At 43.2% G+C, this 22,837-nt stretch overlaps 1 protein-coding gene across 11 annotated transcripts in view; it reads right to left on the reverse strand.

Moving 5' to 3' along the window:
• The window catches only part of ENTREP1 (endosomal transmembrane epsin interactor 1), a 68,810-nt gene extending 46,493 nt beyond the window's left edge, over nucleotides 1–22,317 (reverse strand). For 4 of the 11 annotated variants that reach the window (XR_008316867.1, XR_008316866.1, XM_053299380.1 and 1 more), the window contains exons 1-3: nucleotides 20,325–21,962; nucleotides 16,121–16,177; nucleotides 9,419–9,529 (exon numbers count right to left, since the gene is read on the reverse strand). Coding sequence is in view for 9 of the 11 variants with exons in the window: in XM_053299380.1 (XP_053155355.1) it covers nucleotides 9,419–9,529; nucleotides 16,121–16,177; nucleotides 20,325–20,711 (555 nt within the window). In the remaining 2 variants the exon portion in view is untranslated. The other 7 variants (XM_053299384.1, XM_053299382.1, XM_053299386.1 and 4 more) reach the window with 7 other exon arrangements.
• Nucleotides 22,318–22,837: the final 520 nt, after the last annotated feature.

Here is a 22,837-nt window from a genome sequence, read left to right on the forward strand (position 1 = left end):
TGTGAAAGACAGCATCTCTGAAATGGAGACATTGCCTAGTTTCCAACAGTTATCCAAGAAGAGAGAGAGTATTAAGATAAATTTAAAAAACTGATGGATTTGAAGAATATAAAAATTTAAGAATTTAAAATGATGAAATGGATTATAATAATGAAACAGTATATCATGGTTATTATTATTATTATTATTTTACATTTATATCCCACTCTTCCTCCAAAGAACCCAGAGTGGTGTACTACATACTTGAGTTTCTCTTTCACAATAACCCTGTGAAGTAGGTTAGGCTGAGAGAGAAGTGACTGGCCCAGAGTCACCCAGCTAGTTTCATGGCTGAGTGGGGATTTGAACTCGGGTCTCCCCAGTCCTAGTCCAGCACTCTAACCACTACCCCACGCTGGCTCTCTTAGTCCAGCACTCTAGTTACATCAGAGACACTTTGGCCCGAAGAGAGTTTGCTTTCAGACTTCGTGTTATTCCTCTGATCTAGATAATCCAAATGAACAAACAGATTCAGTTGATGCTTCAGACATGGAAGAGCAACGGAGTCAGTGTTCTCTCTAATTTTTTTCATCTATATGCGGAATGAGTTTTGTTCTGGGCAACAGTATCAAGGCAGTGTGTGTGTGCACATGCATTCAGAGTAGGGTCTTGCTGATTCAACCTGGTCTTGTGGTAGCAAGCATGACTTGTCCCCATAGCTAAGCAGGGTCTGCCCTGGTTGCATCTGAATGGGAGACTTGATGTGTGAGCACTGCAAGATATTCCCCTCAGGGCATGAAGCCGCTCTGGGAAGAGCAGAAGGTTTCAAGTTCCCTCCCTGGCTTCTCCAAGATAGGGCTGAGAGAGATTCCTGCCTGCAACCTTGGAGAAGCTGCTGCCAGTCTGTGAAGACAATACTGAGCTAGATAGACCAATGGTTTGACTCAGTATATGGCAGTTTCCTATGTTCCTAAAATTAACTGAGTGGACATCAGAAAATGCCTTAGAAGGAACAGTGGACAGAATGATCATTTTTTACCACAATGTCCTATTCTCAGGAGATCAACAAGACAGAAACAATAAAGGAGAAATTTTTTCAACAGAAAAAAATCCAAGTTACCGTAGTTGTCAATTTATCATCATATGTTTTAAGTCGTAATGAATTTTCTATATTGAACAAAGGACTTTTATTTGTGCCTACTTCTAGGTACAACACATATACAACTAGGATAGATGTTTTTAAGTTGATCAGATTACTCAAACTCAATTTTTTGGACATGTTTCTGAAGCCATGTATGATAAATTTAGAATTAAATCCACCTTTACACCTTTTTCTTACAATCCAAATATATGTACCTTTGAAAAAGTAGTTTAAAGGGACATTTAATATATGGAACATCGTCCACACAGAGTCTATCACAATTACTCCTTGGAAGAAAAAGCGGCATTAGAGTCCCTAAAAAAGAACTACACTATTCTTATAAAGCCAGCCGCCAAAAGAGATGCTATTCTTATCTTAGATAAGATTTTATCTTTTTGGAAGTTCAGTGTCAATTAAGTGCTAATCGTTATTACAAAGTTATTGGACATAATCGCATTAAGGAAATTTTGTTTATCATTAAAATAGTTGTACAAGAGGCAATATCTTTGGGTTGGTTATATTTCAGATCAGCTTGGAAGATTTCTCATCAAAGAATATGTGAGAACTCCCATCTTTTATACCTTGCCTAAAATTCACAAGGAAGGTTTCCCATCAACAGGAAGACCCATAGTATTGGGCACTGGTTCCATATTGGAACCACTAGTCCTAAAAAATATACATATTATTTTTTACAGCCTTTTGTAGTATCCAGTCAATCTTATATTAGGGACACTAAATATCGTCAGTATAATAGAAAATATATATAATCCAGTGTTCGGTGATCCAGTGTTCGGAAGACATTGCATTTATTACTTTGGATGTCAATTCCCTATACACCTCAATTCCTCATGAAGGAGCAAGATCTGTGAAAGAAACTGTCCTTAAGTCTAGAGCCATGTTTCATGCTCCAACTCATTTTCTATTAGACTTATCAGTTATAATGTTACAGGGGGAAACTTCTTTTGTTTTGATGACAAATATTATTTTCAGGTTAAAGGGGTTGCTATGGGGAGCCCTGCAACTCTCAGTATTGCCAATAATAAATGACACATCTAGAAACATAGATGATTTTAAGTGGAGATGTAAATCTGTATTATAAACATCTGCTGTACTAGAGTCATTTCATTGATATTTTCATCATTTCCAAATCAGATTGTCCACTTCAATCATTTTTTAATTAGATTAATACTATAAATGAGCATATTCAATTTTCTAGTCACATGGACGCACACCAGATATCCTTTTTGTATGGATGGATATACAAACAATCTGGTAAAATTATGACAAAAGGTTATTATAAACCTACAAAAGGAATTCTATTTTACATTATGAGCCCCTGGTGGCGCAGTGGTAAAACTGCTGCCCTGTAACCAGAAGGTTACAAGTTCGATCCTGACCAGGGGCTCAAGGTTGACTCAGCCTCCATCCTTCCGAGGTCGGTAAAATGAGTACCCAGAATGTTGGGGGCAATATGCTAAATCATTGTAAACCGCTTAGAGAGCTCCGGCTATAGAGCGGTATATAAATGTAAGTGCTATTGCTAAGTGCTATTATGGCAGTTTTCTTCCTAGGCATCTTAATGACAATACACCAATTTTTGAGACTGAAAAGGAACTGTACATCTCCAAAAATATTTGTTCAACAAAGAGCTGCATAACCCCTGCTAACTTGGCAAAGAGGCACCTTTTAACATGGTGATTCTCTTTATTTAGCAGGGGGAGAGTAACTGGCCCTATCCACCCCCAGCACAGTACTTCCAGTGACAGTTGCTGGTGTCTATCTTATGTTTCTTTTTAGATTGTGAGCCCTTTGGGGACAGGGATCCATCTTATTTATGTATTATTTCTCTGTGTAAACCGCCCTGAGCCACTTTTGGAAGGGCGGTATAGAAATCAAATCAATAATAATAATAATAATAATAATAATAATAATAATAAAATAATAATTTTTCGCCCAGCAAGTTATAGAGGTGGCAAAGGGACAGTCTGATGAAATTCCTAGATCTAAAAAAAATTAAAAGTGCAGTGAAGTCAAATCAAAGAGACTATATTGGTCTGTTAGTTCCAAAGCTTGAGCTATCAGACATATTATTTTTAAACACTGGCATTTGAGTCAAGATTTACCTGGATGTACTCTTCCTCCGTGGATTGGGGATTGCCGTAAACCCAGTTTAAGAGATTGCTTAGTTCATTCAGATATATGCAGGACTCAAGTCAATTGTTCCTGATTTGAAGGGACATTGGAAATGTGGACATTGCACATGTTGCCATGATCCTTTACAAATAAGAGAATCCACTAATCCATCTGATAAAAGTATATTAAAAACTTTCACTACTTGCCAATCTACTGATGTTGTTTATGCAATTGTTTGTCCCTGTGGACTTTTTTATATGGGTCAGATCAGCAGACCTTTCAGGATTTGCATAACAGAATATAAAAGTAAGAGTATAACTACAAATGTGGAGGCTCCCCTTACTGCTCATTTTGTTAAATATAGACACTTATCAGAAACAATCAAAATTTTTGCTATAGGAAAAGTGACAGTCAATTATGGGTGGAACTGGGGGGGGGCAGCCAGGGCACATGCCCTAGGCGCCACTGAGGAGGGGGCGCCACACCAGTTCCTACCACCCCCACCCCATTGCCCATCTGCCCAGCCCCAGGGCCCCTCAGCCACTTGCCATCCTGCTTGCCTTGCCCTCCGGCTGGACTTTGAGGGGCTGCGGGCCCATTTTAAAATCTCATCTTGGCCCATTCCAACCTTGCTATGCCCCTGGCGGTTACTACACATGGGTTTCTCCACAACACCTGCACAGAAGAAACTTCCACGTAGAAAATGTGTCTCTTGTAAACTGACCCTGAATTTTCCATCCATGACTGGGATATCTGAGATTTAGGTTAAAAAAAGAAGAAGAAAAGAACAGCACACTGCTTGTGACGGGAAGGGGCAAATTACAATGATTTCTTAACTTGGCTGTCTGCTCCTGTTGCAAACTCCTCTGTCTAGTGTGGCAAACTAATGTATCCTGCTCCCTCCTGGTGTCAAAGTAAGCGCTAGAATGGTGAACACACATATACCCCATCATGAGCCAACAGTCATCACAAGACAAAGGCTGGCTGGAATCATTCACTGGTTTATAGACACACACACACCCCTCCGCCACCTTCTTCTTCCCCTATTTTGCTAGTGGCTATTTGGGCAGGTGATCCTCTAGTCTAGGACAAAGTCATGTTTTTCAAAAAGCATGATATGAGACAGAGAAAATGACACTTGGAATCCTCACATAACTCCTGACTGTTGTTCTAAGTCTTTTACAGAGATGGCTCATGTTTTCAGGTTTTGATCAACAACTATGTCTAGATGGTACAGTGTTCCTTTTAATAGGGATATCCAGATATTGTTGACTACAAGTCCCATCATTCCTGTTTAGACAGGAGCGCAATTTCAGTGCTTGCCTTAGGCACTATTGTCCCTAGACACGCCTCTGCAGTCAATACAAGAAAGGGTGAGGATTTGTCTTTAAAATTGATTCAAAGGGAAGCCTTCTGGATATTTACTCTTAAGTCTATTTCCCCTATGGGTCTCAATGAACAATTAGATCTATTTTCATATTTATAATATTGAGCATTCATTTGAGAGATTGTTTCTGATTGTTAATATATAAATGGATTTTATCCCTTTAAGATTTGAGTCTGATCAGATCATCTCTGACAAGCTGGTATAAATAGGTCTTGTTGAATGTGAGTTTCTCTGTATCTCAGACTTCTGAAGAGTAAAGTTGTTGAAGAATTTGGTGAGAAACTTACAACATTCTATGAGAGGATTATATAAGCTGGGTAAATTGCATGTTACATATGTTTGATTGGTGAGATCTTTTTACAATATTGTACAGAGATTTATCATCAGTGAAGGTACTAATGAGCTATCTGTAGGGGGAAGAACTTTTTCAGATTCAGTTACTTTGTAATAGTATTATCTTATGGAACACTGATTGTTTTTGTTACTCATAAGATGTTTTGTAACTATTATTTTTTAGACATGTGAAAAATATGACTTGATATTAGCCATTTAGGGATATTTAACATGATTTGAGAATTATAGTCACTAAAGGAGTATGGAGAAATTTGTTTTAAAATTAACAGATTATTATGTTGATACTAATATGGTGTATATAGGTACGGTAGATATGTATATTTCATAGGAAGTGTTGCATCATAGGCGATTTGAGGTTCCGTATGAAGATTTATTTCATATCTTCAAACATCTTTTTCAAGATGGCTTTGAAGTTTCAATGATATTGATATTTGTAGGAGACAGTATGAACTCGTATGGATACTACAAAGTAGTTCAAAACAGCTAATCACTGGAGTGTTGTGGTCATGATATGTATTATGGACTACTTACTGCTTTTTGATCAATTGTCATTTAGTGTATTATGTTTTGTTTGCATTTCTGCCTCCCATGATCCATCATTATCACTATGTTTTTATGACACAATATAGTTTACACTTATATATTCATTCCTTATGTCCTTTTTTCCAAATTGTATCATCGGATCTGTTGTCTTGTGTTTTGGACTGGAATTCTGAACCTTGAGAGTTTCTACTATGAGTGCCCATTCCATAGTGAAAAACAGATCTGCACAAGTTCAAGGAATTGAGTGAGAGAGAGTGCAAGACACACAGCCAGCATGGAATAAGAGCCTTCTAATGCTATTCAGGCCTCATGGTGTTAGCAAGGAAAAGAGAAATGACTTTTCATTTGCATTGCCTTGAGGCCTTTCCCTGCTTAGCTATATAGATATAAAGGATCAAGTTAAACCTGAGCTTTTTACTGCTATATAGCAGGAGTTGCAGGGAGGTTAGTTCTGAAAAGTGGGAAAGGGAAAATATGCCCTTTCCATTTTCTTCCTCTTGAAACATCCTTGTTTAGTGCAGTGAGAGGTTTTTTCCCCATCCTCATCACATTCATTCCCCCAACCCTTCAGGATACTTATGATAGTTACTCTTAATTACCTGAGGTCTACAAGTTGCTGGCCAGAGGGCTAAGGGGAAGTGCATGTTTTAAATTACTGCACTATTACAATCTATTGTAAAGTGCCTTGAGGGTGTGGTGATCAAAGTGGGCTATTGGTCCAATAAATGAATAAATAAAAGGTAGGATCAGACAACCCGCATCAAGTAGGTAGGGTGGTGTGCTTCCCAGTACTTTCATTGATTGCCATGTCACACAAACCTGAAAACATCAAGTGGACAATGTTGGGTTCCCTCTGCCTCCTGACATTCACCTGACATCCATAACCAACATTTGAATTTGGGCGGAGAATGCAGTGTTGTGAAGGGAACTAACCATTGTCCACCCGACATTTTCAGGGTCAATGAGACAAAGAAAGGGGTGGAAAGTACCAGCAAGCGCTGTGAGTGTGCACTTGCCAGAAATCTCCAGTTCCTTCCCACTTACTTGCTGCAGGTCATTTGAACCCGCCAAAAATAAACTATTAGGTGCTGAGCAGCCGGCCAATTACCTCCCCTCCCACCTGACCTCCATTTATTTTTCCCCCTCCAACTAAATGGATATCTTTAAAACATCTTTAACATCCAACTACTCTCAGCCATAGATTTAACTGGTAGACTCAGCCAGCCTGCCCGACTGCTGGTTCCTTTAGATCCTCCCTGCCATACCACCACTGGGCATAAATGATTGCTGACTGTATATAATGGAGAAATCCAGAATTTGAGTGTTGCTGTAACTGGCACCAGCAGCATGTACCACTAACAGCCCAATAGAGAAAAACACAGCAGCAAAAACAAGAAGTCCTTCTCCAATGATGAGATGAGTTGCAATTTGTTTTTATTTCTATGCCCTCAACATTTCATAAAGTCCTAGAAGCTTACAAAGCTGTCTGGATTTGTTAATTTAAAAACAATCTTTTGCGTTTACCAAACTATACACTTCTGCATACCTAGAAAGTTCCAAGTATGATAAAACCAACATCTTCTTTTCAGGTGGCTCTTTTCACTTCTAACTAATAGTCACTCAAAAACTTGAGTTTGTTGTTAAGCATATATGACTTGACTATAGTTCATAACCAGTTGTCATATATACAAATAATGAACTCAGGTGGTTACACACAAATCAGCTGTAGGGGAAAAGAGGCACCCCAAAATAAGGTGGGGGAAATAAGATGGTGGTAAATAAGACCAGAGGAGAGCTGGTCTTGTGGTAGCAAACATGACTTGTCCCCTTAGCTAAGGAGGGTCTGCCCTGGTGAATGGGAGACTAGAAGTGTAAGCACTGAAAGATATTCCCCTTAGGGAATGGAGCAACTCTGGGAAGAGCAGAAGGTTCCAAGTTACCTCACTGGCTTCTCCAAGATAGGGCTGAGAGAGATTCCTGCCTGCAACCTTGGAGAAGCCGCTGCCAGTCTGTGAGGACAATACTGAGCTAGATAGACCAATGGTCTGACTCAGTATATGGCAGCCTCCTGTGTTCCTATGTTTTTGTCACACTTGGGAGACTCTAGGTATGCAGATGTACCTATCTGAAGACTTGAGTGTTAGAAAATAAGCTGATTAGTCTCCTATATATTCATACAAAAAACCATCAATGTACATGGTGCTTTACAGAAAATTTCTTAAAATGAGAAGAAGGGGAAGCAGCTCCCTGCCCCATGGAGTTTACAACATAAATGTTACCAGTGATGAGGCAACATACAGACGAGAGGGAAATTCAAAGTAACAAACAGAGGGTCAAGAGTAATGAGATGGATGTGAGGAAACAATATTATTCCTACTTGGGGCAAAACTGCATGGGATCAACAACACTGGACTGCCACTGAAAACAGCATTAGTTTTCTTGCTCATAATATACAAAATCACTTGGCCCAAGTTGTAATGTTGTGGTAGTGTACATTTCAGCATCTGCAGAAGCCAGTGATACTGAACAGGGCCTAGGAGCCACACAACATCATGACATTTCACAAAGGATAAAAATACCATATGTTATAAGAGGAAATGCTACAGCACAGGGATTTTTTTGGAAGCCTGTATTTTTGTATAATATGTAGTTCATCTAAAATGAAGCCTCAAAGCAGGAAAGGAAAACTAAGTTGGTAAACCAAAGGGAAAAGGTAAGCTTATGGGAAAAGAGTATGAGCCTGAGATTTGAAGGAAAAGGTATCATAGGATTATGAATTAATCTGTTTTGTTTTACTAGCCTATATGATGAGGGAAAGTGCTCAAAGTAGTCCAACTGAATTTATAAGTTAGCATTGCCCAACTTGTTAATTTCACTGGGACTACAGGTGAAACTTGGAAAATTAGAATATCGTGCAAAAGTCCATTAATTTCAGTAATGCAAATTAAAAGGTGAAACTGATATATGAGACAGACGCATTACATGCAAAGCAAGATAAGTCAAGCCTTAATTTGTTATAATTGTGATGATCATGGCGTACAGCTCATGAAAACCCCAAATCCACAATCCCAGAAAATTAGAATATTACATGGAATCAAGAAGACAAAGATTGTAGAATAGAACAATATCAGACCTCTGAAAAGTATAAGTATGCATATGTATTCAGTACTTGGTTTGGGCCCCTTTTGCAGCAATTACTGCCTCAATGCAGCGTGGCATGGATGCTATCAGCCTGTGGCACTGATGAGGTGTTATAGAAGACCAGGATGCTTCATTAGCGGCCTTCAGCTCTTCTGCATTGTTTGGTCTCATGTCTCTCATCCTTCCCTTGGCAATGCCCCATAGATTCTCTATGGGGTCAGGTCAGGTGAGTTTGCTGGCCAATCAAGCACAGTACACTGTATACTTTTCAGAGGTCCGATATTGTTCTATTCTACAATCCTTGTCTTCTTGGTTCCATGTAATATTCTAATTTTCTGGGATTGTGGATTTGGGGTTTTCATGAGCTGTACGCCATGATCATCACAATTATAACAAATTAAGGCTTGACTTATCTCGCTTTGCACGTAATGCGTCTGTCTCATATATCAGTTTCACCTTTAAATTTGCATTACTGAAATTAATGGACTTTTGCACGATATTCTAATTTTCCAAGTTTCACCTGTAGAGTAACTTTCCTCATGTCAGTCATTGTTGCTGTTATTTCTTTTGTAAGCTTCTTTGACTCTATGGATCAACAAAGCATAACAAAAATATCCTTAAATTGGCATATTTTAATATGTTTGCATTTCTAAACCATCCAATATTGGTAAAGCTTCAAATTAAAAATACTGCTTTTTGTTATACTTCAGAGTTTATAATCAGCTAAAGAGTCTTCTCACCAGGTCACATCTAGGTACACTGGACACAAATTGAGCACCTTGACATCCAAGGATAAATCCCGCCAGGTTCAAGAGAACACAGGTAACAGAAAGCAAAACAAATATATTAACCTGGAACAAAATAAAAATAAAAATACAGGGCACTGTAAATGGCATCATATTCTACCAAACATCACAGCTGTTCATTGTTTTGAATATGATCTTGGTCTTCTATTCTTAAATTCTATATGCTGTCCTAAATTATATACCGAATATGCATTTTTCAGCATATTACTACAGTTTTCTATTACCTAGAACCATATAATCACCACAAGTTTGTAATTATAGATACTTTTTAATAACGGATTACAGAGCTACTGATTTTGTTTTACCTGTTAAAATATTGTTCAGTGTTAAAAAAAAAATCTGAGCATAACTACAATATGAGTAGATGCTGAAGATGTCCAGCATCAAGGACACATGAGCATTTGATGTCTACATGAAGGACACAAATATATTTGAAAGGAATCCATATGCTGTTGGAGTGTGGGTCTTGGCTATCACAGACCCTTCCCAACCCAGAAGTGCAAATTAAAATTTGAGGGACATATAAATTCCACAAAAACCACACCAGTTGAAGTATTCACTTTATTACATTAAAAACTGAAAAACCAGCAGGATATGTCTTGCTTCACGGCTACCTCTGACTACCTCTACCAGGACATGTGACAAGGGAAGCTATGGTTTGGAGCCAGAGGGCTGCAAAGCAAGGTTTCACTTGCACAAAAGGGTTTTCCCATTTCCTCCTTCCAATTCCAGCCTCTATGCAAGCAGCTCCTCCTTTGCAAGTGCAGCTACTCTGAGGGCCCGGGGAGTCTGCAGAACACCATACAATGCACATTTATTCATACAGACACTGCAGCTCTTTTCAAAGGTATTGTTTCCTACACCTTGAAAGATACCTTATGAAACATGATTCTAATGGTGGAAAGAATGGAGTTATGCTAATCATGGTTACAAGGGAGCAAAGGAAATGTCTAAGAAAGCGTATACATGACATACACAAGGAAAAAAATTGCACAATGGAAAAACAATGGGTTATGTCCCAAGAAAGTTAAGATTACTGAGTCCACTGAAATTAATGGGACTGAAGTTACTCACAATTAATTTGTCTCACTGACTTATTTTATTTTGTTTATTTAACATATTTTTATACCGCCCAAAACATACGTCTCTGGGCGGTTTACAACTGGACGGTTTAGTCATGACTACTTTTCTTGGGATATAATAATTCCATATAATGATACATACTGGGCAATATAAAGTGATTTGCTAAGATTCTTTCTTAGAGTAGAAATCTTTAATACAAGGGACCAAAGTATCAACAGTGTACAAGTCAAGCCTCTTGGTTTACTAGCTAATAATTGATTTGTCCTGCAATACCTCCCCTCCAAACATGCATCCCCAAGTACACTCCCCAAAGGGGCCAGTGATTTGTACCCAAGGTTAGTAGCTAATGATTAATTTCTGTTAGCCAGTGGAAATATACTAAAATACCTCTGAGCATATGCAGAATGCTACTTCCTTTCTTCTGAACAAGTGCAGCCTGTCCCACTCCAAACTGAATTAAGGGTTAGGGCTTATAGGATGGCTGCCATTGCTCCTCCACAAGCCTGATTTCCTGTATCTCTTTTTCTAGAAAATGTAAACACTGCTCCCATCTCACTGCAACTATACTATACATAAACAGAAGCACAGATTCTTTCCCCTCCCCAAAAATCTACTCCAGGCATGGGTGTAACTTCCATTGGGCAAAGGGAGACAGTTGTCTTCCGGCCCGGTGCCCCAGAGAGCCCCCCAGAGGCAGACATGATCCATCCCAACTCCCCAGCGCTGCCCGGGCTTTCTTCAGTATTGCTTCCTTCCAGTATTTTTTCTATTTCTCTCCCTCCCTCCTTTCCCCAGCAGCATGTGTTTGCTGCACCCGCCCCACCCAGTTTGTCGAGGCTGCTGCTCCCACCTTGCTCACAGATGTGTCTGCTTTGTAGGCAGGGAGCTGCGTGCAGGGATCGAGCAGCCAACACCATGAGGGCGGCTATATACATGGGAGGTACCGAGGTAGAATGTTAATGTTCTATAACAAGAGCTGGCCTCTGTGTAAAGAACTTGCTTTTTTCCAGTGTTTATTTTTAGCAGCTAATTAGCAGCACTTGTTGATTCAAATTGCTTTGTGATAAGAGCTGTTTTGTGATAAGAGGAAGGCAGTAGTAGGGGTGGTGGTGTCGTGAATGACTTGTGCAGGGGCATTTTTGTTTTGGTTTTTGGCTTCCTCTCCACTCCCCAGCCATGGCTGACCATTTTCAGTGCTTCTTAGCTGAAAGCAAGAAATGCTTCCTGACCCCTGCAGATCATTTACAGCCTTCTACTCAGGAAGCAGCAACCATTGTATGCTAATTGCCTGCTAAGCGTTCTTATCAGCAACTTTGCCATCCTCCAGCAGGGAGCAGGCAGGCAATTAATTATTTCCTGATTGTGCCCCACCCATAGTACTGTCTGACACAAAGTTGCTCATCATCTCTGGCCTTGCACTCTGCAAAGTTGTTACTTATCTGATCTCTGCACTCTCTGCAGCAAAATATGGCTTTTTGTGGGCACCCCAACCCTGGCAAGAAGCACTGTGCAGCAACAAGCTTGAAAGAGTCTGACCGGTGTGGGGCTGAGTTGGATGGAGAATGAGTGAGAGGGAGGAGGTCGACCTACCTGATCATATGGATGGGAGGACCAGGGACTGAATGGGACCTGCAAGTAAAGCAAGCTTTGCTCTCCGTGAAAGAATGGGCATATTGAGGATGTGGACAAGCTGCTTGGAGCGGTGAGGCCTACCACTTGTTCTCTTGATCCTTGTCCAACATGGCTTGTTCTATCTAGCAGGGAGGCTGTTGTAGGAGGCCTGGTGGAAATCATAAATGCTTCTCTGAGGGAAGGCAGGATTCCTCCTTGTCTCAAGGAGGCAATCATTAGACCTCTTCTAAAGAAGCCTGCATTAGATCTCTCAGAGTTGAGCAACTATAGGCCTGTCTCCAACCTCCCATGGCTAGGCAAGGTAATTGAGAGGGTGGGGGCCTCTCAGCTCCAGGCAATCTTGGAGAAAACTGATTATCTAGACCCATTTCAAACTGGCTTCCGGACAGGCTATGGGGTGGAGACTGCCTTGGTCGGCCTGATGGATGATCTCGTTGGGAATTGACAGAGGAAGTGTGACTCTGTTGGTCCTTTTGGACCTCTTGGTGGCTTTCGATACTATCAACCACAGTATCCTTCTGGAACGTCTGAGGGGGTTGGGGGTGGGAGGCACTGTTTTACAGTGGTTTCACTCCTACCTCTCAGGCAGATTCCAGATGGTGTCGATTGGAGACTGTTGCTCTTCAAAATCTGAGCTTAAGTATGGTGTCCCTCAAGGCACCATACTCTCTCCAATGCTTTTCAACATCTACATGAAACTGCTGGGAGGGATCATCAGGGGATCTGGAGCGGGATGTTATCAGTATGCTGATGACACCCAGATCTATTTCTCCATGTCAACTTCTTCAGGAGATGGCATATCTTCCCTGAATGCCTGCCTGGAGGCAGTAATGGGCTGGATGAGGGAGAATAAACTAAAGCTGAATCCAGATAAGACGAAGGTACTTATTGTGCGGGGTCAGAACTCCAGAGACGATGTTGACCTACCTGTTCTAGATGGGGTCACACTTCCCCAAAAGGAACAGGTCCGCAGTCTGGGAGTACTTCTGGATCCACACCTCTCCCTGGTTTGAGGTGGTTGAGGTGGTGGCCAGGGGTGCTTTCTATCAGCTTCGGCTGATATGTCAGCTGCGTCCGTTTCTCAAGATCAGTGACCTCAAAACAGTGGTATATCTGTTGGTAACCTCCAGACTGGACTTCTGTAATGCACTCTATGTGGGGCTGCCTTTGTATGTAGTCCAGAAACTTCAGTTGGTTCAGAATGCAGCAACCAGGTTAGTCTCCAGGTCATCTCGGAGACCACATTACTCCCTTGCTGAGGGAGCTACACTGGCTGCCAATTGGTTTCCGGGCAGAATACAAAGTGCTAGTTATAGCCCTAAACGGCCTAGGCCTTGGGTATTTAAGGGAACACCACCTTCATTATGTGCCCCACCGCCCACTGAGGTCACTTGAGGAGGTCCATCTCCAGTTACCGCCAGCTCGTTTGGTGGCCACACGGAGACGGGTCTTCTTGATTGCTGCCCCAAGATTGTGGAATGCGCTCCCTGCTGAGATGCTATCCTCCCCATCCCTGACTATTTTTTAAAAAAGTCTGAAGACCCATGTCTTCACCCAAGCTTTTTCAGCTTTTTAAATTTGTAGTTTTAATTTTATACTGTTTTAAAATTGTTAAACTGTTTTAACCTTTTATATTTGTTTTAATTGTTTTTATGTTATTGTTAACTGGCCAGGGACGCAAGTTTGGGCGGTATACAAGTTAAGTACATACATACTAAACAGTGGAATTTCCAGAACTGCTATGTTCATTTCTCATACGTTGCCTTTGGTAAATTCAAACCTAGATTCAGTGGGGAATAGATGATTGTATCCCTCCTCCCACTTTTGCTCCTGCTGTTGTCTTTCTGATTCTGGGTGGCCATGTGTGCTCACTAATTGTGGGAATGAGTTGGAGAACCAGTTTCTTTTAAGTTCAGCTTTGTTAGCTGTGACCAGGCTGCATGGCTCCTGGGAGCATGCAGACTTCACCATGATGCACGCTGTTGTTTTCTGAACTGCAACTTAAGATCTAAGAGTTTGTTCATAAATCATTGATAGACAGGAGGGGAGCATCTGTGATTACAATGAATTTGTAATTCAATACTGCTACATTGTATTAAGAAAAATGTCATTTACTAAAGTTCTCTTTTTATATCTAAATATTTATTAAGGGCAAAAATGTGCATTTGGACTCTTGAGAGACAGAGGGAGGAGTGAAATTTTATTGTGAAATGTGAAATTTTATTGCATTTCTTAGACATTGATTCAGAAAACTGCAATTTCTGTTGACTTTTGCACTATTTCAGTATAAGTGCCACAGGCTGCAAATTGTTTTTAAATGGCTATATAACCTGCCTCCCCTGACTTCTTCAATTCTCCCCCAAAATTTCCGCTGTTAATCTGCTACACTATATGACACGTGCCCTTAGTCGTCATCTTCAGCAGAGACATGGGGAGAAGGAGAGAAAGGCAACAAGGGGCCCATTTTAAAATCTCGTCTCCCAGCCCACTCCAGCCTTGGTACGCCCCTGACTCCTGGTTTTTCCAAACTCTCATCCAGCAGCTCTTCACAACTATCTTGCCATGGGATGGGCACTGGGCAGGATCTTCACTTTTTGCACTCATCCAGACACAGGGCTTTATCTGTGCCACAATACAGCAAGAACCTGTTTTTCATCATCAAGATTTAAAAGTGACTAGTGAGACATTATTTTCTTTCACAACACAATTCTACTCCAGGTTTCTGTGCCAACCCATGTTCCCACCAACAGTTGTTTCTCTTTCGTTCACCAGCCTTTACACAGCCCTCCCCTGCCAAAAAAACCCAACAACATTAATGTACAAGTGTTTCTCATATACCTGTAACAAAAACAAATATAGGATAAACACAACCATTCTACAATAGTACAAAGCAGCAGCTGACAGATTACCTAACAAATCACTATATATTAGAATCTAAACCGCAGTGCTACTAAATGACATATGTTTGCTTAAAAACATGGGCAATAATATATAATCTACAAGACTATAAAAATAACAATTTGAAACAAAGTGACAGATACAAAGAAATGTCACCCCCAGCCTCCATTTTGAAACAGGGAGCCATTTTATTGCTCAATTTTAAAACGGGGGGGGGGATGGCAATTTTCAGCCAATTTCCAGCTGTTGGGGGCATTGCTTGATTGCTGGGGACCTGTGGAGCATGGTAGGCACTCCCTCACATTTCTAGGGCCTTTTTGCCCCCTTAAAAAGAAAAAGGGCAAAAAAATGTGATTTTCGGCTGATTTTCAATTCCAGTGGGGCCCTGGACTGCTGTGGACCTGTGGAGCACATTAGGCCACCCCCCCCTTGCATTTCTAGGGCCTTTTAGCCCCATTTTTAAGGAAAAAAAACTCCCCGCAAATGGCAGTTTTCCACTGGAACCTAACCCCCACAATCCCATTGCACTAATAACCCAGGATCCGCTGTTTCCACATCTATGGTAGTAGTGGAGAACGGAACTCCCGTGAATACTGAGGTTCTCCTGTACTGCAAGAAGTACTACATAGTTAGAAGGCAGATCAACTCACATGCATTAGGCTTCTCCCACCCGCCCACCAAATCAGTTGTTTAAAGTTGGCCAAACAATTATGGCATATACAAACAATATTCCAATTATGTTTATGACATGCAACAAAAAATAAATTTGTACTTTTACTTACTTATATATATAACTAGGCGGCAGTGCTTAATACTATACAATATTACCCCTTGTCAATACAGTCATTTTACTAACATCAGTAACAAAGAGAAAAATATATCTATACGTCTTCAAAGATGATGCCACTCATTTTTAAAAAGGAAGCAAGCTATTTTAACAATGTTCTTATTACAACAGTAAAATCCTTGACATATTTCAATATCACTTTTTAACCAAACACCATCACATTACCCAATACATACCAGAAGTATCATTGGTCTCTTCCATATTGTTAATGCTATAATTCCTGATAAAATGACCTGCAACAATATAACAAACCATTATGAGGAACTGAAAACTAATCACCCATTTAAATGCTGAAAATAACTGTTTCTGTAAAACTCTAAGACCACAAATGAAATTCTGCTGATTAAAGTACAAGAGCTCAACCTCTACTGTCTCAGGTTGATTTTATCTAAATCAGGGAAACACTTTGGTCAGTGTCCAACAATGCATGTGCATACCCCTCACACATATCCAGTTATTTACATCTGAGAGGGCTGCTGAAACGGGAGAGGGTCACCAAATGGTGATCCCTACATGCAGAGCATCGCACACTGGAGGGAAGGATGCAATGGGGGGGAGGGCAGATTGGATTGTCTCCCTTTGTCTTCAAGAAAAATCCACACATTTAAAAATTATGTAAATGTGTTAAAATCCAATCTCACTGTGGATCACAGGATGCCAACTATCTTACTTTGCTAAGAGAACTAGGAATATGGAAGGAACTGCTTCGAAGGTCCTTTACAGGCCTCTGATCCGGTTTGAAGGACCGGTGTTTCCGCCGATTTGAAGGCAGGGGATGACTAAGGACGGGGGAGGGTGCACTTACCTCTCCCTCCATCCTCCCCCCCCATTGCTGCTCAATTAGCAAAGGGTCTGTCGGGGTGGCAGCATACCTCCCTGACACCTCATTGCCTCATTGGACCCCATGTCACCAGAAGTACCCAGCACACCTGTGTGTCAGCACATGCGCACGCACATCTCACTCATGAATGCACATGTCTGGCCCATGCACAGACACATCTTGTTCTTCTCGTGATGTAGGGTCCGATGAGGCAACAGGGCAGCAGGGAAGTATGCTGCAGACCCAACAGACCCTTTGCTAATGGAGCGCCGGTGGGGAAAATGCAGAGGGAGGGGTAAGTGCACCCTCCCCCACCCTTAAAGTCAACCCTGCTTCCTTCGGACTTCCTCTGCCTGGTTCCATGCACATCCCTACAGAGAACCCACTTTCCCCACACACTAAATTTTCTTCAATTGATTAAGTGCATTTATATTCAGAATGAATGAAGAATACATCAGTACTCCATCCTTCAAACACATTTCTCTTAACCCAAGAATAAGATGAAGCAGGCTTAAGCATTTTAATGGAAAGAATTTATACATATGAAATGTGTTGCATTACTACATAATTCAATGTGGTTTGAAGATAATTCGATAGTTCCTTCATGGTTATTTAAATACAAAGATACTACACTACCAGGAACATCTTCTGTGCAAGTTCCATGGTCATGAATGAAAGCAGAAGTCACATTAATCTCAGTGGGTGTTGTGTAGGATATCCAAGGGGCATTCTCCTCCATCACTGTATGACAGTAATAGAGTGTGCTGAGAAACTGAAGAGGGAACACACTAGTAACATATTGCAGGACAAGATAACTTCAGGCTCCAGCATATTGTTCTTCTGTACCCTGGAGCATTAAAGGGTATGGCTCACAAAACCTCACATCTTACAATTCTGCTTTGAGAACAGCATGAGGAGGAAGTCTACCCATACTCTGGTTTTTGCTAGAACAAGCCAGCCAACAGAAGATATAACAATTTCACTCTCACAGGTTGTCAAAACTAGAAGACTTACTGTAGTATATTTCTGTAGCATACAATTAGTTCTCTAACTGAACAAAAAAATTGAAAATATTGTATAACATATCACTAGGATATTTTCACAAACCATCTATCTTCACTTATTTATGTGAGTAGACTTAGTTTAATAGCACTATTAATTTAGTATCTAAAATTGTCATTATCCTTGTAGTGATGGGAAGGATATGATGGAGGACTAGGCCTCACTTAGAGCCATTGCTGGGTGGGTGGGCCTTTCCTAATAAGGGGGGAAGCCCGGAAAAATCAACACAGAAGCATCAATCCAGAGGACTGGGTGGGAACTACACTCACAGCCACCAGCAAAAGAAGAGAAAGCTTGTTCTGTTTGTTTGTTTTTGTCCCAAGAGTGTCCCAAGCAAGCAGTTGGCTGAGAAACTGCTGGGGAAATAGAAAGGCCACAGCCTGGAGGCTGGAAACAGCAGGAGGTTCCCTTACTGTGAGCTGTAAGGTGGCCAAATCCTATATAATTAGTTACATTTCACTGTGTATTTTCAATAAATTTTAAAAATAGCATTAAAGTCAATTATCCTTGCCATCTGAACACAAAATTCACATAGAATGTAAATGTAGCATAACCTATTTAGACTGAAGTTTCCATGGAGCAGGGATTTGTATTTTTTTGTTTATGGTACTTTATAAAGCAATGGATGAATTGTTAGTATTGCATAAACAACCACCAACAGTTGCTTATATTTCTTAAAGTGATTCTAAGAGCACAATGGTGGACAAAGAGCATAGTGAAATCAACAGGACTTACTTCCACCAATGTGCTTAGGACTGGGATATAAGATAGTTAATATCCTCAGCTTTCTGTAACAATAGAAAGTCTCTTAATCATGAATAAAATCTATAATACACCAAGCAGAGCTGTCCTTAGAGAGCCCTGGCAGGGTGTGGGGCCCAGGGCAAATCAGCCAGTGCGGGGGGGGGGGGCTTCCACTTAATCCTAATGGGCATTAAAAAAGCGTGGTCACCCTGCTTGCCATGCCCTGAGGACAGACCTGACACCAACAACTCTCTCAGGAGGAGGGCATATTCTCCAACTCATAGATGGGATCTCCCTAAATAAACTGTAAACCTGGAAATGTTATTTTAAAAAAAGAAAAGAAATAAAACTTGGTGAACTTAGAGCCAGTAGTTAGGCTTCCATGTATTTTTCTGCAATACTGAAAATTCATGGCATAGCACTTTAAACGAGTATCTACAGTTCTGAGTAAGCCTCTGAAATACTATAACAGTGATTTGGCAAAAAAATAAAGCTTCAATGTGAAAGCCATTTCCCATTTTGCTGACCTCTGCAAAGTCTCAGTTCTTTTCTGAGTGCCAGAAGGGCCCTTTAAGAGTGACAGAGCCCTCTCTAAAGTTCTCTGTGGGAAATAGGCAGGGAAGGGCTACATTTCATAGAACTCCATGCACTCCTTCCAAAATGGTGTAGGGGCTCAAGAGGCTTCCTTTCCCTTAGAGCCCCAGTGGCACTGGACAAAACAGCACTGCATAGTAAGACTGGCCACCTCCTCATGATGCCAGGAGGAATGTGCAGAGTATCAGCTTCAGCCAAGACTTCGCACAAGCCGTATGAACAGGTAGCCAAAGAGCCATACTTAGGGTTGATGGCTGCTGCTTCTGGCTCCTGGGCCTTATTATGAAGAACACTCCCATATGAGAAAGGGAGTATCATATGAGGCACACAGGCAGACAATGGCTGAAGCAAGAACCTCTGAACTCATTTAAGTTTACATTTATATTTGGGATCACGGTGTCTTGCCAAAGACCATATGGCAATATAATAGGAACACTGGCACAATTTTTTTCATGTTATACAGAAGAGGGGTTAGTGAAAGGAAAAGAACCACAACACCTGCTATTACATACCAAGCTGGAGCAAAGATTTCCTTCACAACTGCATGTCTCGTTTAGACGACAACCCTAAGCAAACTTACCAGAAAGTAAACCCCAGTGAACCACTCCTACATTAACAGCCTCCAAGACATATTTTCCAGTGAATATACCTCTAAAATGATTTTTTAATAAATTCTTCTGTCTTCTTCGGCAGAAAAGGAATGCTCTTTTCCCAAACTTAACCATTTCTGGCCACCCCAAAGATGATCCAGCCATGAAACAAACACTACAGACATAATCAATTCTCTGGAACTGGCCACCTGCTGCCTAGAACGCTCCCCATTCCTCCCCCACTAGTCTTTTTTAAAACTTTCCTTGATTTTCTCAAGGAAACAGCTGCAGACAGCTGTCGGTTGTTGTTGCTTCAATTCTCCATCAGTAAAATGGGAATAACAGAGTCTATCCTCACCAGTTAAGACTGGACAGCACCTTGAAAACCACCCTAATGTTCTGTGAATGATAGATAGTAGTGGGTCAGTGAGATTGGCTACCCAGAGATTATGGTTGGAACCAACACAAGCACCTAGGAAAATGACCCAGCAGGTGCCCCCAGGATATACGGCATGCTAGAAGACAACAGCAGACGTGAGAGCGGGGCCCAGCATTCCTGGAGCCACTTACCGAGGAGCCAGCCCAGAAAGGGCAGGAGTTCTTCACCTGCGGGGAGCTGCTGAGAGAAAGCGCCCCGAAGCTCAAGGCCACCATGCAGCACCCCAGAATCAGCTGCAGCAGCCCCAGGGACAGCAGCGGTCTGGCCGGCAGCAGCCCCGGCCCCGCCGTAGCAGAGGCCCCGGCGCGGCGGGAGGCCACAGGGGAGAGTGCAGCTGGGCGAGGCCGGGGCTGCTGCAAGCCGGAGCGGGACCAGCGGGGCCGGAGAGGAGGAGGCGGGGGCAACGACGGGTCCTGGGCGGCGGCAGCTGCTGCTGGGCAAGGTCTGGCCGCCTCGGGCACCGCCGACAGCCCGGCCATGGGGCAGCAGGAGCCTGGCAGCACCACAGGCAGAGACATGGGGAAGCAGCAGAGCTGCGCGGCGGCTGCAGGCAGCGAGGAGGAGAGCAAGGGAAATTCTGCCCAACGCCTGGCTGGAGAGCTCCACAGGCTGATACTGCTGTTGCGGCGGGAAGGGAGGCAGAGCAGGGAGCCTGGCGCTGCTGCTGCCGCCTCCTGCCGCTGCTAAGGCTGCTTGCCAAGTCCTCCTGCCCCGGTCCAAACGCTGCGCTCTGGGGGGGGGGGGGGGCCGGTTTGCTGCGCCGCCCCACTGCTGCCTGCCAAGCAAGCTTCTCTGCCTCTTGGCCTCTCACCCTCAAACCCCACAGTTCGCCCGCTACAACAAAACCCGCAGCCGCCCTGCCTACGTTCGCCAGGCCTGCCCTTCCGTTTGTACTTGTAGCCACTCAACTGGTGCCCTCCACACACCAACTCGGTTTATGGCCGCCGCAGCAGCAGCAGCAGCAGCAGCAGCCTCCCTCCAACTCTCAACAAGTTATCTGCCAGCTGGTTGCTCTCTGGTCTCCTCTCCGACCGTCCCTCCCTCAGCCAACTCTAGACTAGAGCCTTCCACATTCCCCCCTCCCACTCTGCCAGCCCCGTGCGCCTCTTCGTGAACCCTCCCAACCCGCGAACACCAAGGCCCGCTTTAAATTCCTCCTCTGCCAAAACTATTCGCCGTAGCTGCTCCCCAAGCAACTCCTCATGATGAGCCCCGTCCTCCTTCGCCGGTTCTCTGCTTCATCGTCCCTTCCCCGGCCCGCTCCTCACAAAACGCTAGGCTGCCAGTCCTCCTTCCAAAGGAAATCCAGATCCTTCGACGGTCCCTCCCTCTCACTCCACGCCGCCACCTTTTGGCGCTAAGGCCAAATCCCGGGGAAACGAGCCCACAAAGCGCTCTCCTTTCCCAGCCGCACCAAACGAGTACTGGTCTTCCGCTACTCCATCCACCATAGCCTCAAAACGCCTGCGCCTGCTGCTTATGCTGCTGCATGAGCAGCCCAAGCCGATGCCTATTTGCCCTGGCTTCTTCAGTCTGCACTGTCCTATCTGCACACCTTGCTCGGGAGTCAGCCCCGCTCAAGACAGTGGGACTTCGCTTCCGAGCATACTGGCCTAGGATCGGGCTGCAGTCACTGCGGCTCCCTTCCTCAATATGTGTGCCTTCCCCAAGCCACGCTTGCTAGTGCTAATGGTGAGCAACCCTTCCCTGCACGTTTATCGCATTCTTCTAGCTAGCCAGAACGTCCCTTCTACCAACTGTCTCACTCTGTTTACTTTCAAAACTCCTCCTTAGCCAGCCAGTCCAGCCAACCCTCTTCCAGGACTGCCGCAGCTTTACCGACGCGTCTGCTGCAGCAACAAGTGCATTGCCCGCGCTTCGCCTTTAAGCCAGACACGCTTCCATATTTCGCTCTTCCTTTTGCTCCTTGTCACTCAGGCAGGCGCGCGCGCGCCCCGGTATTCTTATCAGAGAATGAGCTTGAAGTTTTAAAATAACTCCTCCCGAGAGGCGGAGCGGGGGAAGAAGCTGGCTATCGTCTTTCGCTCTCCAGGCATCCTTCCAGCGAGCGCCCTTTGGGGGGAGGAGGAGGAGGAGGGCTGGGTCGGCTCTTGATGGTGTTCGCGCTCTCTCTCTTACGGCTAGTCGTCCTGAGCCAGTGGCAGTGCTACTAACCCCAGAGAACGACGGATTGGAGAGAGGAATAGCCGCCTTGCGGCCCGGCGATTGCGTTCGCCTAGAAGCCTGCTTTGTGCGCTTCACGCGGGCAGTCCAGCGCTCCAGCCCTGCCGAAGGGAAGTGTCCAGCCTGAGCTAAATTTGAAGGCAAAGGGGTTTGCTGAAATCCAGAATGGCTTCTTTGCTGTGACGAGAGGAGGAGAGGGGACCTTGGCCGGCATTCGCAGACTTGTGCTTTGTTGCCCCCCGCGCCCCGCATCCGATTTCTATTCCAATTCCCGTTTCCCAGAAATAATAGTGCCTATTATTTATATCCGTCACAGCCTCGATCTCTTCACTGGGTACGGGGAAAACGGGACTTCCTTGCAATGGGTACTACTAGAGACTAGCTGAAAGGTAGTTGGATCCCGCAGGTGTAGAAGCAGCCAGGGGTGGGGTGGGCCCTGGGACAAGAAGTGAAGGTGGGC

This window comes from Hemicordylus capensis, chromosome 2 (genome assembly GCF_027244095.1).
Source record: "Hemicordylus capensis ecotype Gifberg chromosome 2, rHemCap1.1.pri, whole genome shotgun sequence".
Taxonomy (NCBI): Eukaryota; Metazoa; Chordata; class Lepidosauria; order Squamata; family Cordylidae; genus Hemicordylus; species Hemicordylus capensis.